The 12,479-nt window shown below is 40.8% G+C and overlaps 1 protein-coding gene across 17 annotated transcripts in view; it reads left to right on the top strand.

The window, feature by feature from the left end:
• Nucleotides 1-12,479, top strand: part of LOC119558268 (potassium voltage-gated channel protein eag) — a 66,981-nt gene that overhangs the window by 43,817 nt on the left and 10,685 nt on the right. For 11 of the 17 annotated variants that reach the window (XM_037871622.1, XM_037871625.1, XM_037871624.1 and 8 more), the window contains 10 exons: nucleotides 693-805; nucleotides 1,947-1,997; nucleotides 3,360-3,491; nucleotides 4,453-4,565; nucleotides 4,627-4,770; nucleotides 7,928-8,024; nucleotides 8,079-8,425; nucleotides 8,763-8,918; nucleotides 9,025-9,097; nucleotides 10,363-10,562. In XM_037871622.1, coding sequence (XP_037727550.1) covers nucleotides 693-805; nucleotides 1,947-1,997; nucleotides 3,360-3,491; nucleotides 4,453-4,565; nucleotides 4,627-4,770; nucleotides 7,928-8,024; nucleotides 8,079-8,425; nucleotides 8,763-8,918; nucleotides 9,025-9,097; nucleotides 10,363-10,562 — 1,426 coding nt within the window. The remainder of the gene's footprint in view (nucleotides 1-692; nucleotides 806-1,946; nucleotides 1,998-3,359; nucleotides 3,492-4,452; nucleotides 4,566-4,626; nucleotides 4,771-7,927; nucleotides 8,025-8,078; nucleotides 8,426-8,762; nucleotides 8,919-9,024; nucleotides 9,098-10,362; nucleotides 10,563-12,479) is intronic. The other 6 variants (XM_037871631.1, XM_037871630.1, XM_037871634.1 and 3 more) reach the window with 3 other exon arrangements.

Raw genomic sequence — 12,479 nt, 5'->3', positions numbered from 1 at the left:
TGTTTTTCAACTATTGGTTGGAAATGGCCCTTCGTCCGTATGGTGGGGATATCCAATTACCGAACACAGGTTTTGATTTCAACAATCCAGGCAGGAAATATGATCAATTTTAAATGGTGCTAGCCATAATTAAGGATTAAGTTAATAGGCAGATTAAATACTGCTTGAATGTTTTGCTTTATAAGAAATCAAATCTTTTTTTCCTTTTCAGTATAGAAATAAAAACACAAGCATATTGTATATATTAAGCTGACCCCAGCCTCAATCAATAATATAATATGATATATATTATGTTGACCTGAGCCCCAAGCAATAATATAATATATATATTATATGGAACCCCATCCGTTGAGCAGCGGTGCATTAAATTGATATTTGTTTAATACTTTTTGCTGTGTGCAGCGAGGCTTCTCCGCATTTTTACCCGGCGGGCCCCAGGTGCATCAATCTTGTTTTGTTCGGCATGTTTTCCTCGAATTGGAACGCTTTCTGTTTTCCCATTTTCCGCTGCATGTGTTTGCCACGGCGTTCATGTGTGTGTGTTTGTTTTGTTCATATGGGTGTGCGGCATGCAACCGATGTAAAGCTAACCAAGAATAATACCTCGTCTGTTCTCCGCATCTCTCTATATCTTTCTGGCATCTCCTGGCCCTCATCGCATCCACATCCACGTATCCTTGGCAATCCTGCAGATGCGGCTTCATGTATGGCGAGCTGACAGACAAGGAGACGGTGGGACGGCTGGAGTACACGCTGGAGAACCAGCAGCAGGATCAGTTCGAGATTTTGCTCTACAAGAAGAACAGTGAGTATGCCTTTAGAGTGTGCCGTGACCCCTGACCCCTGACCCCTGGCCCCGTACCCCGTTTGCTAAATTGCCCGTGCCTAATGGTCACAGGCCAGCTTAATTTGAGACCCAAGTCAAAGTCATACAGCTTTGCATTGAATCTGTTATTCCCTTTTATAAAGTTACAGTTGCGGTAGGAATGAGAGTGTTTTAACAAAAAATTAGGTTATAACCTATTATTAGAATATCTTCCACTAAATCTGTATTATTAAGTAGGAGTATAACGAATTTTACAGCTCAGGAATTCATAATGATTGCTAGAAAAAATATATAAAGCTGCTAGGGCCCTATGAAAACTGCCTTATACTTGATTAATTGATTGTATTTATTTTTAAAAGTTATGGAACCTATAAGCCGACGATCCTTTATATCATAATTTGCCATGACCTTTGAAAAATAAATTCCATCAGTTAATCAAAAATCAATCCATTTAAAACCTTTATTTTTAACTTATTTGTTAATTTTCTGCGATAACAATGTTTTCACGCTGTCAGAACCTTATTAATCGAAATCCTTTCAGTGATAAACCACTTGAGATATTACCAGTAATAGCTCTATTGAAATTGTATTTGGAAATTATTACGCATTCAGGCACCCAAATTAATCTTTTAACCGACACTGTAGGCTATTTGGCTTTATGCTCGAGCTGTGCCCATTGTAGATTGTTCATTTCGTGAAATTCCTGACTCCGAACCTTTCATAATTCATTGCCGCAGCTTGCCCCCCAACCCTCTTCGGTACCCTAAATTCTATTTGCGAGTGTGCAGAACGCAACCCCTTCCATATTCCGTTTTCCCTTTGGCCCGCTCTACCATCTGGCACCCCGTAATGCCAACAAATTGGGGCTGCGATGGCAGCCCGCCGGCACCTTTGAGTGAGGCCCATCAATCAAGCTGCCAGTTGCCAACCCAGACACCTGTAGTAATGCCATATCCATCCAATCCCGGCCAAATCAAGTGGAATCGAGTTGCCCCACAGCCACCCAGCTTCTCAGCTTCCCAATGCCCTAGCTTCCCAACTTTCCCAGCTCCCCAGCGAGTGTGGCCAGTTCTTCGAGTGTCGAGCTCACCAATTAACGCCTTTGAGTATCAATTTTCAGATTTGCAGTGTGGCTGCGCCCTCTCGCAGTTTGGCAAGGCACAAACCCAAGGTATTTTGATAAAGAGGGGGTTTCCCATCGTTTCGGGGCGTTTTTCCGCGTTTCTCCAAGGCAATTTTCCGAGTGGAAATACCATGGTTTCCATCTCGACTCATGCCTTGGCAGGCTGCCCGCAGCAATAAAAACCCACATCCTGTTGCATGTACGGTCAGAAATCAAGAAAGAAAAGGGGGTAGATGCATTAAATAAGCATAAATCAATTGAAATATGAGCAAGTGCAGCAGCTGGTGCTTTTCGATCCAATTGAGATTGAAATTGCAATTTGACGGCAAAATATTTGCTTCGATTCGAAATCGAATTGGGGCCAAGGAAAAAGAAACAATAGCTGAATCTGTGGCATCAGACAGGTGTCCCCCGGCGATTGAATACAGCCATATAGCCACAGAGGCTCTCACACACGACCAGAGCCAATTAATCTAGTCAGTTCTCATCAATTCGGGCATTGGAATTCAAATAGAAATAGGTACAGAGACCGAAACAACGACCGCACATAAACATACACCGGAAACGGAAGTAGCAAATTGTGCTTGCAATTAGTGAATAATTATGCCATGGAATGCAAACCAACACACAATCGGAACGGAAGAGGGAAGAAGTCCTTGTCCCGTGAAAATTTAACTGCGTTTACGGGAATTACGCTCGTTAGCAGTACGTGAGCAAAATAAAAGAGTCACAGACAATTAAAACTAACTTACTGGGCAAGGTTCCATCCGATAAATATTTATTTTTATATTACTGATATTATGGGATAATATTAAAACCAAATTAAACACATTTTTTAAATTTTAACTCAAGATAAATTCATTTTTCTTTGATACTTTAAAGGCCACTTTTACTTAACTCTCCCCCAAAAACGTGCTTATAAAAGTCTTTTACAATCAATACTGCATTACCCATTTAGAGTGTGACTTTAATGCGTCAATTTACATTGGAAAACCCATCGATTGCTTTGACAATCGGTGGTGCTCACTGAATTATTCAACCGTACAGACAATGAGTAAACAGTTTCAGCTGTTGCACACATTTGGAGCGTACTGTATACCACGCGATTTACATGCCGGCCATTGTCTGGATGCAGATGGAGCATCGAGCGTTGAGCATTCAGAATCCAGCATCCATTATCCAGCATTCCATATCAATAATTGCAATCCAATGAAATGCCTCTGCCCCCTCTGTTTCCGTCTCTGTCTGCTCGTGACTCGAATGCGAATGGGAATGCGAGTGGGATTATCTATCCATATAACTGAACTGAACCGAACTGAACTGGCGTTTGTGCACCCTGGTCCCCCCATCACCGGTTCATCGGGCCGCACTTACCTATAATTGTTATTAATTCCGCCGCCCATCCCGCAGAAACCCCGCTATGGCTGCTGCTACAGGTCGCCCCCATTCGCAACGAACGCGACCTGGTGGTGCTCTTCCTGCTGACCTTCCGGGACATCACGGCCCTCAAGCAGCCCATCGACAGCGAGGACACCAAGGGAGGTAAGTGACCGCTCCGCAGTTTTTTTACTAATTACCCATGGTTCACGGTTGCCGGCTGATTTTATTTTTAATTTAATATAAAAAAGAATGCTCTATTTATTTTGTTTATCCATAAGATTTGCAAATAATTGTTATATATACATATTTATTATCCTTATTTCAAGTAATCATTAAATAGCTTGTAATGGGGGATGCCACACAAATTACTACGGTGCCTAAAAGTATGCAGTGAATAAAAGAAGGTCGTGTTTTTGGGCCTAAAATATATTACTGCATACTTTTGAACACCTACAACTAAATTTGAAAGTGATTTCAAAACGCCATTTGTGTGAGACCTCCGATTATTTGAAATAAATATTAAACAAAGAAATATTTTACCATTATTTAAAGGTTTCTGGGATCAATAAAAATGATTTTTAAAATGATTTTAATTTCTAAACGTTTGTTTTATTCAAATCAAAATAAATGCTGGGAATGCTGCACCCTATTCAATAGGATACAAAAAAACCTTTATATAGCTTATACCAAATAAATGCAGTAAAATATTAAGAGATTTTTCAGAGCTTTCAAATCAGTTGTGGCAACCGTGTTCGATGCGCACTTTTTGCACCTCTCTATGTCTTCGTCTCTTTCCACCTTACTACTCTTCTTTTCTGCTCTCTCTTTCCATGTCTACACACACACAATCACACTTGCACCCACAATCACACCCACCTGTAAATACGCTTGAACAAATTGAAAACCAACAAAAACGAAACCCCAAACAAACAAAACAAACCCAATTCGATGTGCCAACACTATGTATATGTACTTAATATAAAATACCACTCATATCTGTGACTCCTTTGTGTTTATTATCCTATTCTATGCTCGATGTATACTGTTGTCTGTCTCGATGCACTGTTCAATCGGTGTTTGTGTGCGTGTTCCCACCTCGTAGCGGTTAATCTATTCTTGCCAGTTTTAGGTCTCTCGAAGTTCGCCAAGTTGGCAAGATCGGTGACCCGGAGTCGCCAGTTCAGCGCCCATCTGCCCACGCTGAAGGATCCCACGAAGCAGTCCAACTTGGCGCATGTGAGTCCGGATTATCGTATATCTATAGATTGTATTATATTACCCATGGTTATTTGCTCAGATGATGTCGCTGAGCGCGGATATCATGCCACAGTACCGACAGGAAGCCCCCAAAACGCCGCCACACATACTCCTGCATTATTGTGCATTTAAAGCAATTTGGGACTGGGTGATATTGTGTTTAACATTTTATACAGCCATCATGGTGAGTGAATTATAAGTGCCGTGAAATACTTTTAGCCAAGGCTGCCCCTGAAACTACTTCGCTTTAAAACTCACCTATTGAAGTGTCTAAAAGTATGCAACAAATTATTTTGAATTCGTGAATGTAATTGACTCACGTCGTTCTTGTTTTCACTGCATACTTTTCGGCAGTTTTTCAATGATTCGTATTACAAATCGTACAAGGAAGAGCAAAATCCTGTTTTAAAATTTAATTAAGTATCTTTTACAGTTAGAATATCAGATTTTATGCCCATAACTACCTGCCACTTCATATGATTTATGGTTGGCTATACATACTCTCGGCCCTTTTTATAATTTTGATGCTGTTCATTTTATATCCTAAGGCTTCTTAATTTATATTCATATTAGGCAAATCGTACAAAGAATAGCAAAATCCTGTTTTAAAATTTTATTAAGTATCTTTTACAGTTAGAATATCAGATTTTATGCCCATAACTACCTGCCACTTCATATGATTTCTGTTTGGCTATACATACTCTCGGCCATTTTTATAATTTTGATGCTGTTCATTCTATATCCTAGGGCTTCGTAATTTATATTCATATTAGGCGAATCGTACAAAGAATAGCAAAATCATTTTTAAAAATTATTTAAGTATCTTTTACAGTCAGAATATCAGAATTAATACCCATAACTACCTGCCACTTCATATGATTTATGGTTGGCTATACATACTCTCGCCTCTTTTTATAATTTTGATGCTGTTCATATTAGGCGAATCGTACAAAGAAAAGCAAAATCATGATTTAAATTTTTATTAAGTATCGTTTACAATCAGAATATCTTATTTTATACCCATAACTACCTGCCACTTCATATGATTTATGGTTGGTCATTTTTATAATTTTGATGCTGTTCATTTCATGTCCTAGGGGTTCGTAATTTATATTCATGTTACTGTTCTATATTCATGTTACTTTTCTATATTAATGTAACATTTTGACGTATTTCCATTGATAAGTCTATTCATACTGCCACAGATATTTTATTTCACCAGCAAACATGCTGTCTAACAAGGACTGTGAAATGTTTTGTGATTTGGTATGGTTTTCGGGAACAGGTGCTAGGGTTGGGTAAGGGTTTTCCAGGAATGGGATTATCAAGGGGGGACTGCGATACCACCTGACGCACCCACATCAACATGCAGATTGCCACAAAGCCGCTTGCGATGCCTTTTCATAAGCCGATGTCGTATGTCTGCTCGAATTGTGTCTATTTCCGTCAACAAGATGTTAACATTTTCGCTTAAATTGCGCTCAGCATAAGTTGGCAGTCCGCACGTGTGTGTGGGTGGTTCTGGGTACCGAATCGGGGGTTTCGTACCCTTCCCCTATCTGAAATACTCGTACTACGCATCCAACAGAAAGTTGCAATTCCTTGTTAGGATATTGTTTGGGATTCCATGTTGCACACTTTTCGTTTACTTATTGTTTAATGACATTTTGCGGTATTAGTTGTTTGTCCCTGGGTGGTTCTATATTTTTGTTTCCCTGTTTGTTGTTGCTCGGGATTGTGGCTGTCGCAACTTTTAGATAAATGTATAGCCAGCGACAAATCAAAACTTTGTCTGTGACTACGCCAGATACAAATTGCACACAAAAAAGCCGAGAAGTTAAGTGATATTTTAACCAGGTGGGCAAAGGGTTTTTGTGTAAAGTTGAAGCCAAAGGAAGGCCAAAATCTTTTTTCAATCACTGTAAGTGGCTGTAAGTGCCTTTTTCAAAGTCAACCAAACTTTAAAATGTAATTATTAAGGAAAAGCTTTTAAGGAATAAGAAAAAGTTTGAATTAAAAGTGCTTTTTAATTACAGAAAGTCAATAGTAATTTAGATTTTCTATTTTTGGGTAATTAAGCTAGAGATTTTTGAAGAACTTTAAAACCATTTAAATTCGAAATTAAAGAAATTTTGAGGAGGCTTAAAACCTAATTTTGGATAACAGCAGGCTTACAACCTAGTAGTTTTAGTTAACAGCAGGTTGAAACCAACTTTAAGTTAAACAATCGGTCGAGGAAACGAAATAAAACTGAGATCTAATTTATTAATCGTAATAATCAGAGCTAAAAAAGAGATTTTGAGTTTCAAAGTAGTATAGTATTTATCTATAGGTAGTACTAATAGTTACCAACAATGATTTACATTTGACAAAGTAAGGCCACAGGTGTGTGTACAGTGAGTGCACGGCCTCTGATTGGGCAAATACCCTCGAATCGGATCGGAAAGGACTCAAGCTCAAGTCAAGAGAACAGATAACGACCCTCTGTCAGACATTAATGTTGGTTCCCAGCCAGACAAAGCCTGCGCGGAGGACGAGATGCTGGGACACGGAGACATACAAGTGCACACATTTACATGACCAAGTGGCTGCTCAGACGGCAAGTCCTTCCACCTCATCATCATCATCCTTATTCTCCTCCTGCTGCCTCAAAGAGGGCGGCTTATGTTTTATGTGCTTAAATTAATATGCTCGGCGGTGGCGGAGGACGAGGGTGAGCGGGGGGCCAGGGAGACAGGGCTTGACAGGACATAAGCAGCGGCATTCGTGGCTTGTAATCCAACCTCCGACCAGGCCAAGAAGAGCCACGTTAAGAGGTTTGTAACTGCCACTTTGGGCAACTGTTAAGACAACAGCAAAAATGGAGGCGGGGGCGGCAATACCAACTGTTGCTCAGGTGGAAATGGGAGCCACACCTGTAACTCATGGACTGACAGATCATTCGTTTCCCATATCTCCTGGCAGCTATTTTTTATTTCCCTGGTGCTATGCTTTTGCCAAGCCAAGAAAAAAACATATGCTGAGCATGCCTTTTAGTATTTTATTTCCTATTTTTATTGGTGGTTACTTTTTGCTTAATATTTAAAAAATATTCAATGTTACAGGACTTTAATGTATCATTTGGAACTGGAATATTAAAAAAATGTCTCCTTTTTAATGTATATTAAATGCACTTTAGCTTGTAATACAGGTCGTATGAGTTATATCATTAAATCATATGTACATATGCCTGGTTTATAAATCATACACCCCGTTGCCCTGGCTATTTTCATATCAATTTAAATGATTGCTCATAAGATAATACAATTTATTAACTTAAACTTACACCATTTTCTTTTCAGGTGCCATACAATGTAGCGTTTAAAAATAAAACCTCAGAGGATGTTTCCCTGCTCGTGGTCGACTCAATAGTCGATGTAATATTCTTTATAGATATTGGTATGTAAACGTCGCACACATCCATATTTTATTAACCCAAGTTACTTGGAATAGTTTTAAACTTCCATACAACGTTCGTGGGTCCTGGCGGCGAGGTGGTCAGCGACCCGAAAGTAATCCGGATGAACTACCTGAAGTCGTGGTTCATCATCGACCTGCTGAGCTGCCTGCCGTACGACGTGTTCAACGCGTTCGATCGGGACGAGGACGGTATCGGTTCCCTGTTCAGTGCCCTCAAGGTCGTCCGCCTGCTGCGGCTGGGGAGGGTGGTGCGGAAGCTGGATCGCTACTTGGAGTACGGGGCGGCCATGCTGATCCTGCTGCTTTGCTTCTACATGCTGGTGGCCCACTGGCTGGCCTGCATATGGTACTCAATCGGTCGCAGCGATGCGGATAATGGGGTAAGCCTGGGATTGGTAAACCTTGGAGAAAAGAGTGCGGAAAAGGGTACATGACATATTGCTCACGGACTTTCTGTCATTTTATAAAGTGTCATAACGCCCACTCAAATGGTTTTATAACGCCCACAACTTATAAAAACTTGTAAAATGTATTCAGAACTATTAATTAATAATGTACACAGCTTTTCCTTCCACATTCATAAGTGCCAGGGCTTTCCATAAGTGTCAAGGACCTTAGCCCAACATAATATTCAGGGCGTTGTGACACTTTCAAAGTTACCTTTTATGGTGAACTGTTTTTCAAAACTACACACTAATCCCTTGTGATCACTTTCAGATCCAGTACAGCTGGCTGTGGAAGCTGGCGAATGTCACCCAATCGCCGTACTCGTATATATGGAGTAATGACACTGGGCCGGAATTGGTCAATGGGCCGTCACGGAAAAGTATGTACGTGACGGCCCTATACTTCACTATGACCTGCATGACCTCGGTGAGTGTGTGTTGGTGTGGGGGATCTTTTTTAATCTTTTCCTCAAAACTAAATAACCCCTTGGTTGCTTATTCTTTCCCCCATTTGATTGCTCTCTTTCTTACAGGTGGGCTTTGGCAATGTCGCCGCGGAGACAGACAACGAGAAGGTGTTCACCATCTGCATGATGATCATTGCAGGTGCTGTGTCCTTAACACGTTCCGTTGCCGCGTCCAAGTTTCTTGATATTCCCGCACACGCGTCACGCTTTTGAATTCCGGTTCCGATCTCTCGATGTCGATTTCGATTCCGATACCATTTGAAAGCTAGGCCATCCGCTTGCGCCGCTAGAACTAATAAATCGCTCCAGTTATTTGGTGTAGAGCCTCATTACGATCCGTAGCCCATGTCCATTTGTCCATGTCCAAGTAGAGCAACTCACTCGCATTCTCACAACGTCAATCATTGATTGATCGCAGCCAGAGTCAAGTCTTAAAAGTTTTTCTCCACCCTTCTTCTGCTCCGTCGTCATCTAGTTGCACAATTCGTGACCATGTGTGAGTTGCATTGTATATTCCTCTCTACTCGTTGTCCGTAACTCGTTACTCGTTATTCGTAAATCGGTAATCGTAACGCATGATCCGTAACTCGTTATACGAAAGTCGTTACTCATTAGTAGTAACTCGTTGTTCATAATTCGTTGATAATAACTCGATTTTTGCAATTGGGTACTCGTTACTCTTTATGTTCCTCGTTGCTTGTAACGCGTACGTATGCTGCTGTACTGTACATTATTCCGAATCAAATCAGACAAGAGTGTCTTTCGGAAACTGCGCATGATCAGCACTCCACCGAAAGCGAAAAAAAATACCAAGGACGTGCTGATCCTGCGCAGCTTCTTGTTCATGTCACTTGCCATCACGCTCCCACATCCCACCTTCCACAAAAATTCATCTCTCTGTCTCCGTCTAACTGTGCTCGTCCAATCTGTGGCATTTATTACTGTTCTAGCCGCGCACCTGTGCGTCTCTTCTTCCACAGCGCGTAGAATCAGCGAATACTGATAACACACACCCAATAACTGTCTACTTCACACACATCACATGCACTCTTCACCTTCATACAGAGAAAAAATATCGAACAAATTTTAAGTATTTTAGATTGTTGATCATTTACAGCAATGGGTAGTTTAAATATTTTGATTTGATCTATTGTAATATTCATTTCATTTGATTTGGTTAATCAAGATTGGCAAATAAAATTCGGTAAAATTGGGTAATTTCTTCTCTGTGCACTCTCACACATCTCAAGTGTTATCTAGCTGATCGTGTAAAGTTTGCTTTGAATGGAACTCCCAAGACTACGAACTTCAACTCTGTGTGCACCGCCGTTGCTTAATCTGTCCGTCTCATCACCTTTCTCTCTCTCTCCCTCTCTGTCTATCTAAAAATCCTCAATGATATAGCTCTGCTGTATGCCACGATCTTTGGCCACGTGACCACCATCATCCAGCAGATGACCTCGGCCACGGCAAAGTACCACGACATGTTGAACAACGTGCGCGAGTTCATGAAGCTGCACGAGGTGCCGAAGGCTCTCAGTGAGCGAGTAATGGACTATGTCGTCTCCACCTGGGCCATGACCAAGGGTCTGGACACCGAGAAGGTAAGTTTTAGATGCGACACCATTTCCCAAAGGATATCCCGGGAGGCTTAATCGCCTTGAGCCTTTTTTGTTGCCCAACCAGCTTCTAGCTTTCAGAATCATTCACTTTGGCATTGTTTCAGCTGGAATAAGGATACATTCAACCATTTATGTGTCTCATTTATTAACGCTTTTGTGTATCAACTATTTGCGCTGGAACTGTGTTCCGCTTGTCCATAGCGGGCTTCTCTATAAAGCTTGGCGCACTTCAGCCTATCACTATCTCTAATGCACTCGGCATACGCACACGTACATTACATACATTTACTCGCTACTCCTTACTCACTACTAAATTTTCCATTTATTATCCATCACTGTTCCAAGCTTACACACATCTGTCATTTTTCATCCTGAACTGTGTTTCTTACTTGGTACTTTTATAATATTCGACTATCGCTTTACTCGTTGCTCGTTCTGTGGTTTTGGTTTACTCGTCGGTTTTTCGTATATAAGTATATATAGTGTTCCGAAAAATATTTTTTTTTTATTAAAATTCACAATTCCCAATGGTTTTTATACTCTTATCTGTTACTCTTATCTGTTTCAACGAGTTTTCCATAATTGTTTCTCGTCATTTAATATTTTTATACCCGTTACTCGTAGAGTTAAAGGACACGATTCGTCGGAAAGTGTGTATATTCTTGATCAGGATCACTAGACGAGTCGAGTTAGCCATGTCCGTCTGTCCGTATGAACGCAGAGATCTCGGAAACTAAAAAAGCTAGAGTGTTGGAACTCATTTTGCAGATTCTTGGACTTCCTGCGCAGCGCTTACAATCGACTATAACTCTAAAACCCGTCTAGCGCCCACATTTTAAGATATTTTGTAAAAATTTAAACAAGAGTTTGTTCTTATTATCAATACCTATCTACGTGCAATGCAATCGCTCTGCACTCCCTTAAGCTAATTAACGGGTATTTAATAGTCGAGGCCATCGACTATAGCGTTTTCTCTTGTTTTTAATTTTCTATTACTAATACGAGTTATTTTATTCCATACTTTTCCATCTTTAGTCATAAATCAATGACTTTCGTCATTTATCACTATTAGTACAGCTTGACACACACAGTTACACACAGCAGCCACACGTACTCTTACCTCTAACTACAGACACCACTCTACTCGTTACTCCTTACTCGCTACCTCTAACTACAGAGACCACTCTACTCGTGACTCCTTACTCGCTACCTCACTCCACACCTGTACTATCTCTCTCCTAAACTCTCCGACATAGAATCTTTGGTCGCTGCTCTTGCGCTTTTTTTCCTATTATTTTGAAGCTGCTACTAGCATTTTCATAAGCCTAAGATCAAAACCCCCCTCCAAGAATAGTCTAAACCCACCCACAGATCAAGGTCCAGGTGAAGGGTCCGAGGTAAGCTGTGGGTGGCTGAGAAACTGAAACCAAAAAACTTAAAAAAATGCGGAATCACCTTAAAAGCTCTATACATCTAACGAAACCATCTTTAACAGAACTCAGCTAATCGATGATCTATTTCTCCATTTTCTCCATGTGTCTGCCCGCGAGCGAGATCCGTGCCAAAACGAAAAGCGTCCGTCAAATTCATGCCTTTAGATGAACCTGAACCAAACGGCGCAGCGTCCCCTAGAAACCCAGACACCTCTTAGCCCGATCCCAAGATAAACCCAACTCTGGGGTCGTTTGCGCCTAAAAGATTTGATAATATATGTACACCCAAGTTTGGTTCAAAGACAGAAACAGAGTTTACAACCGGTCCAAGCCGAATAAACTGACCTTTATAACTATTTCGTTGACTGTAGTTTGTGCCGCAATTAAGAGACCCCGCATCCCCGTCCTTGAAACTCCAAAAATTGTGGTGTTACTTTCCTGAAAATCGGAAATAGCACTCGATAAC

The sequence above is a fragment of the Drosophila subpulchrella genome, chromosome X (genome assembly GCF_014743375.2).
Source record: "Drosophila subpulchrella strain 33 F10 #4 breed RU33 chromosome X, RU_Dsub_v1.1 Primary Assembly, whole genome shotgun sequence".
NCBI lineage: Eukaryota > Metazoa > Arthropoda > Insecta > Diptera > Drosophilidae > Drosophila > Drosophila subpulchrella.
The sequence above is the reverse complement of the archived record's forward strand: the minus strand, read 5'-3'. Positions and strand labels throughout refer to the sequence as shown.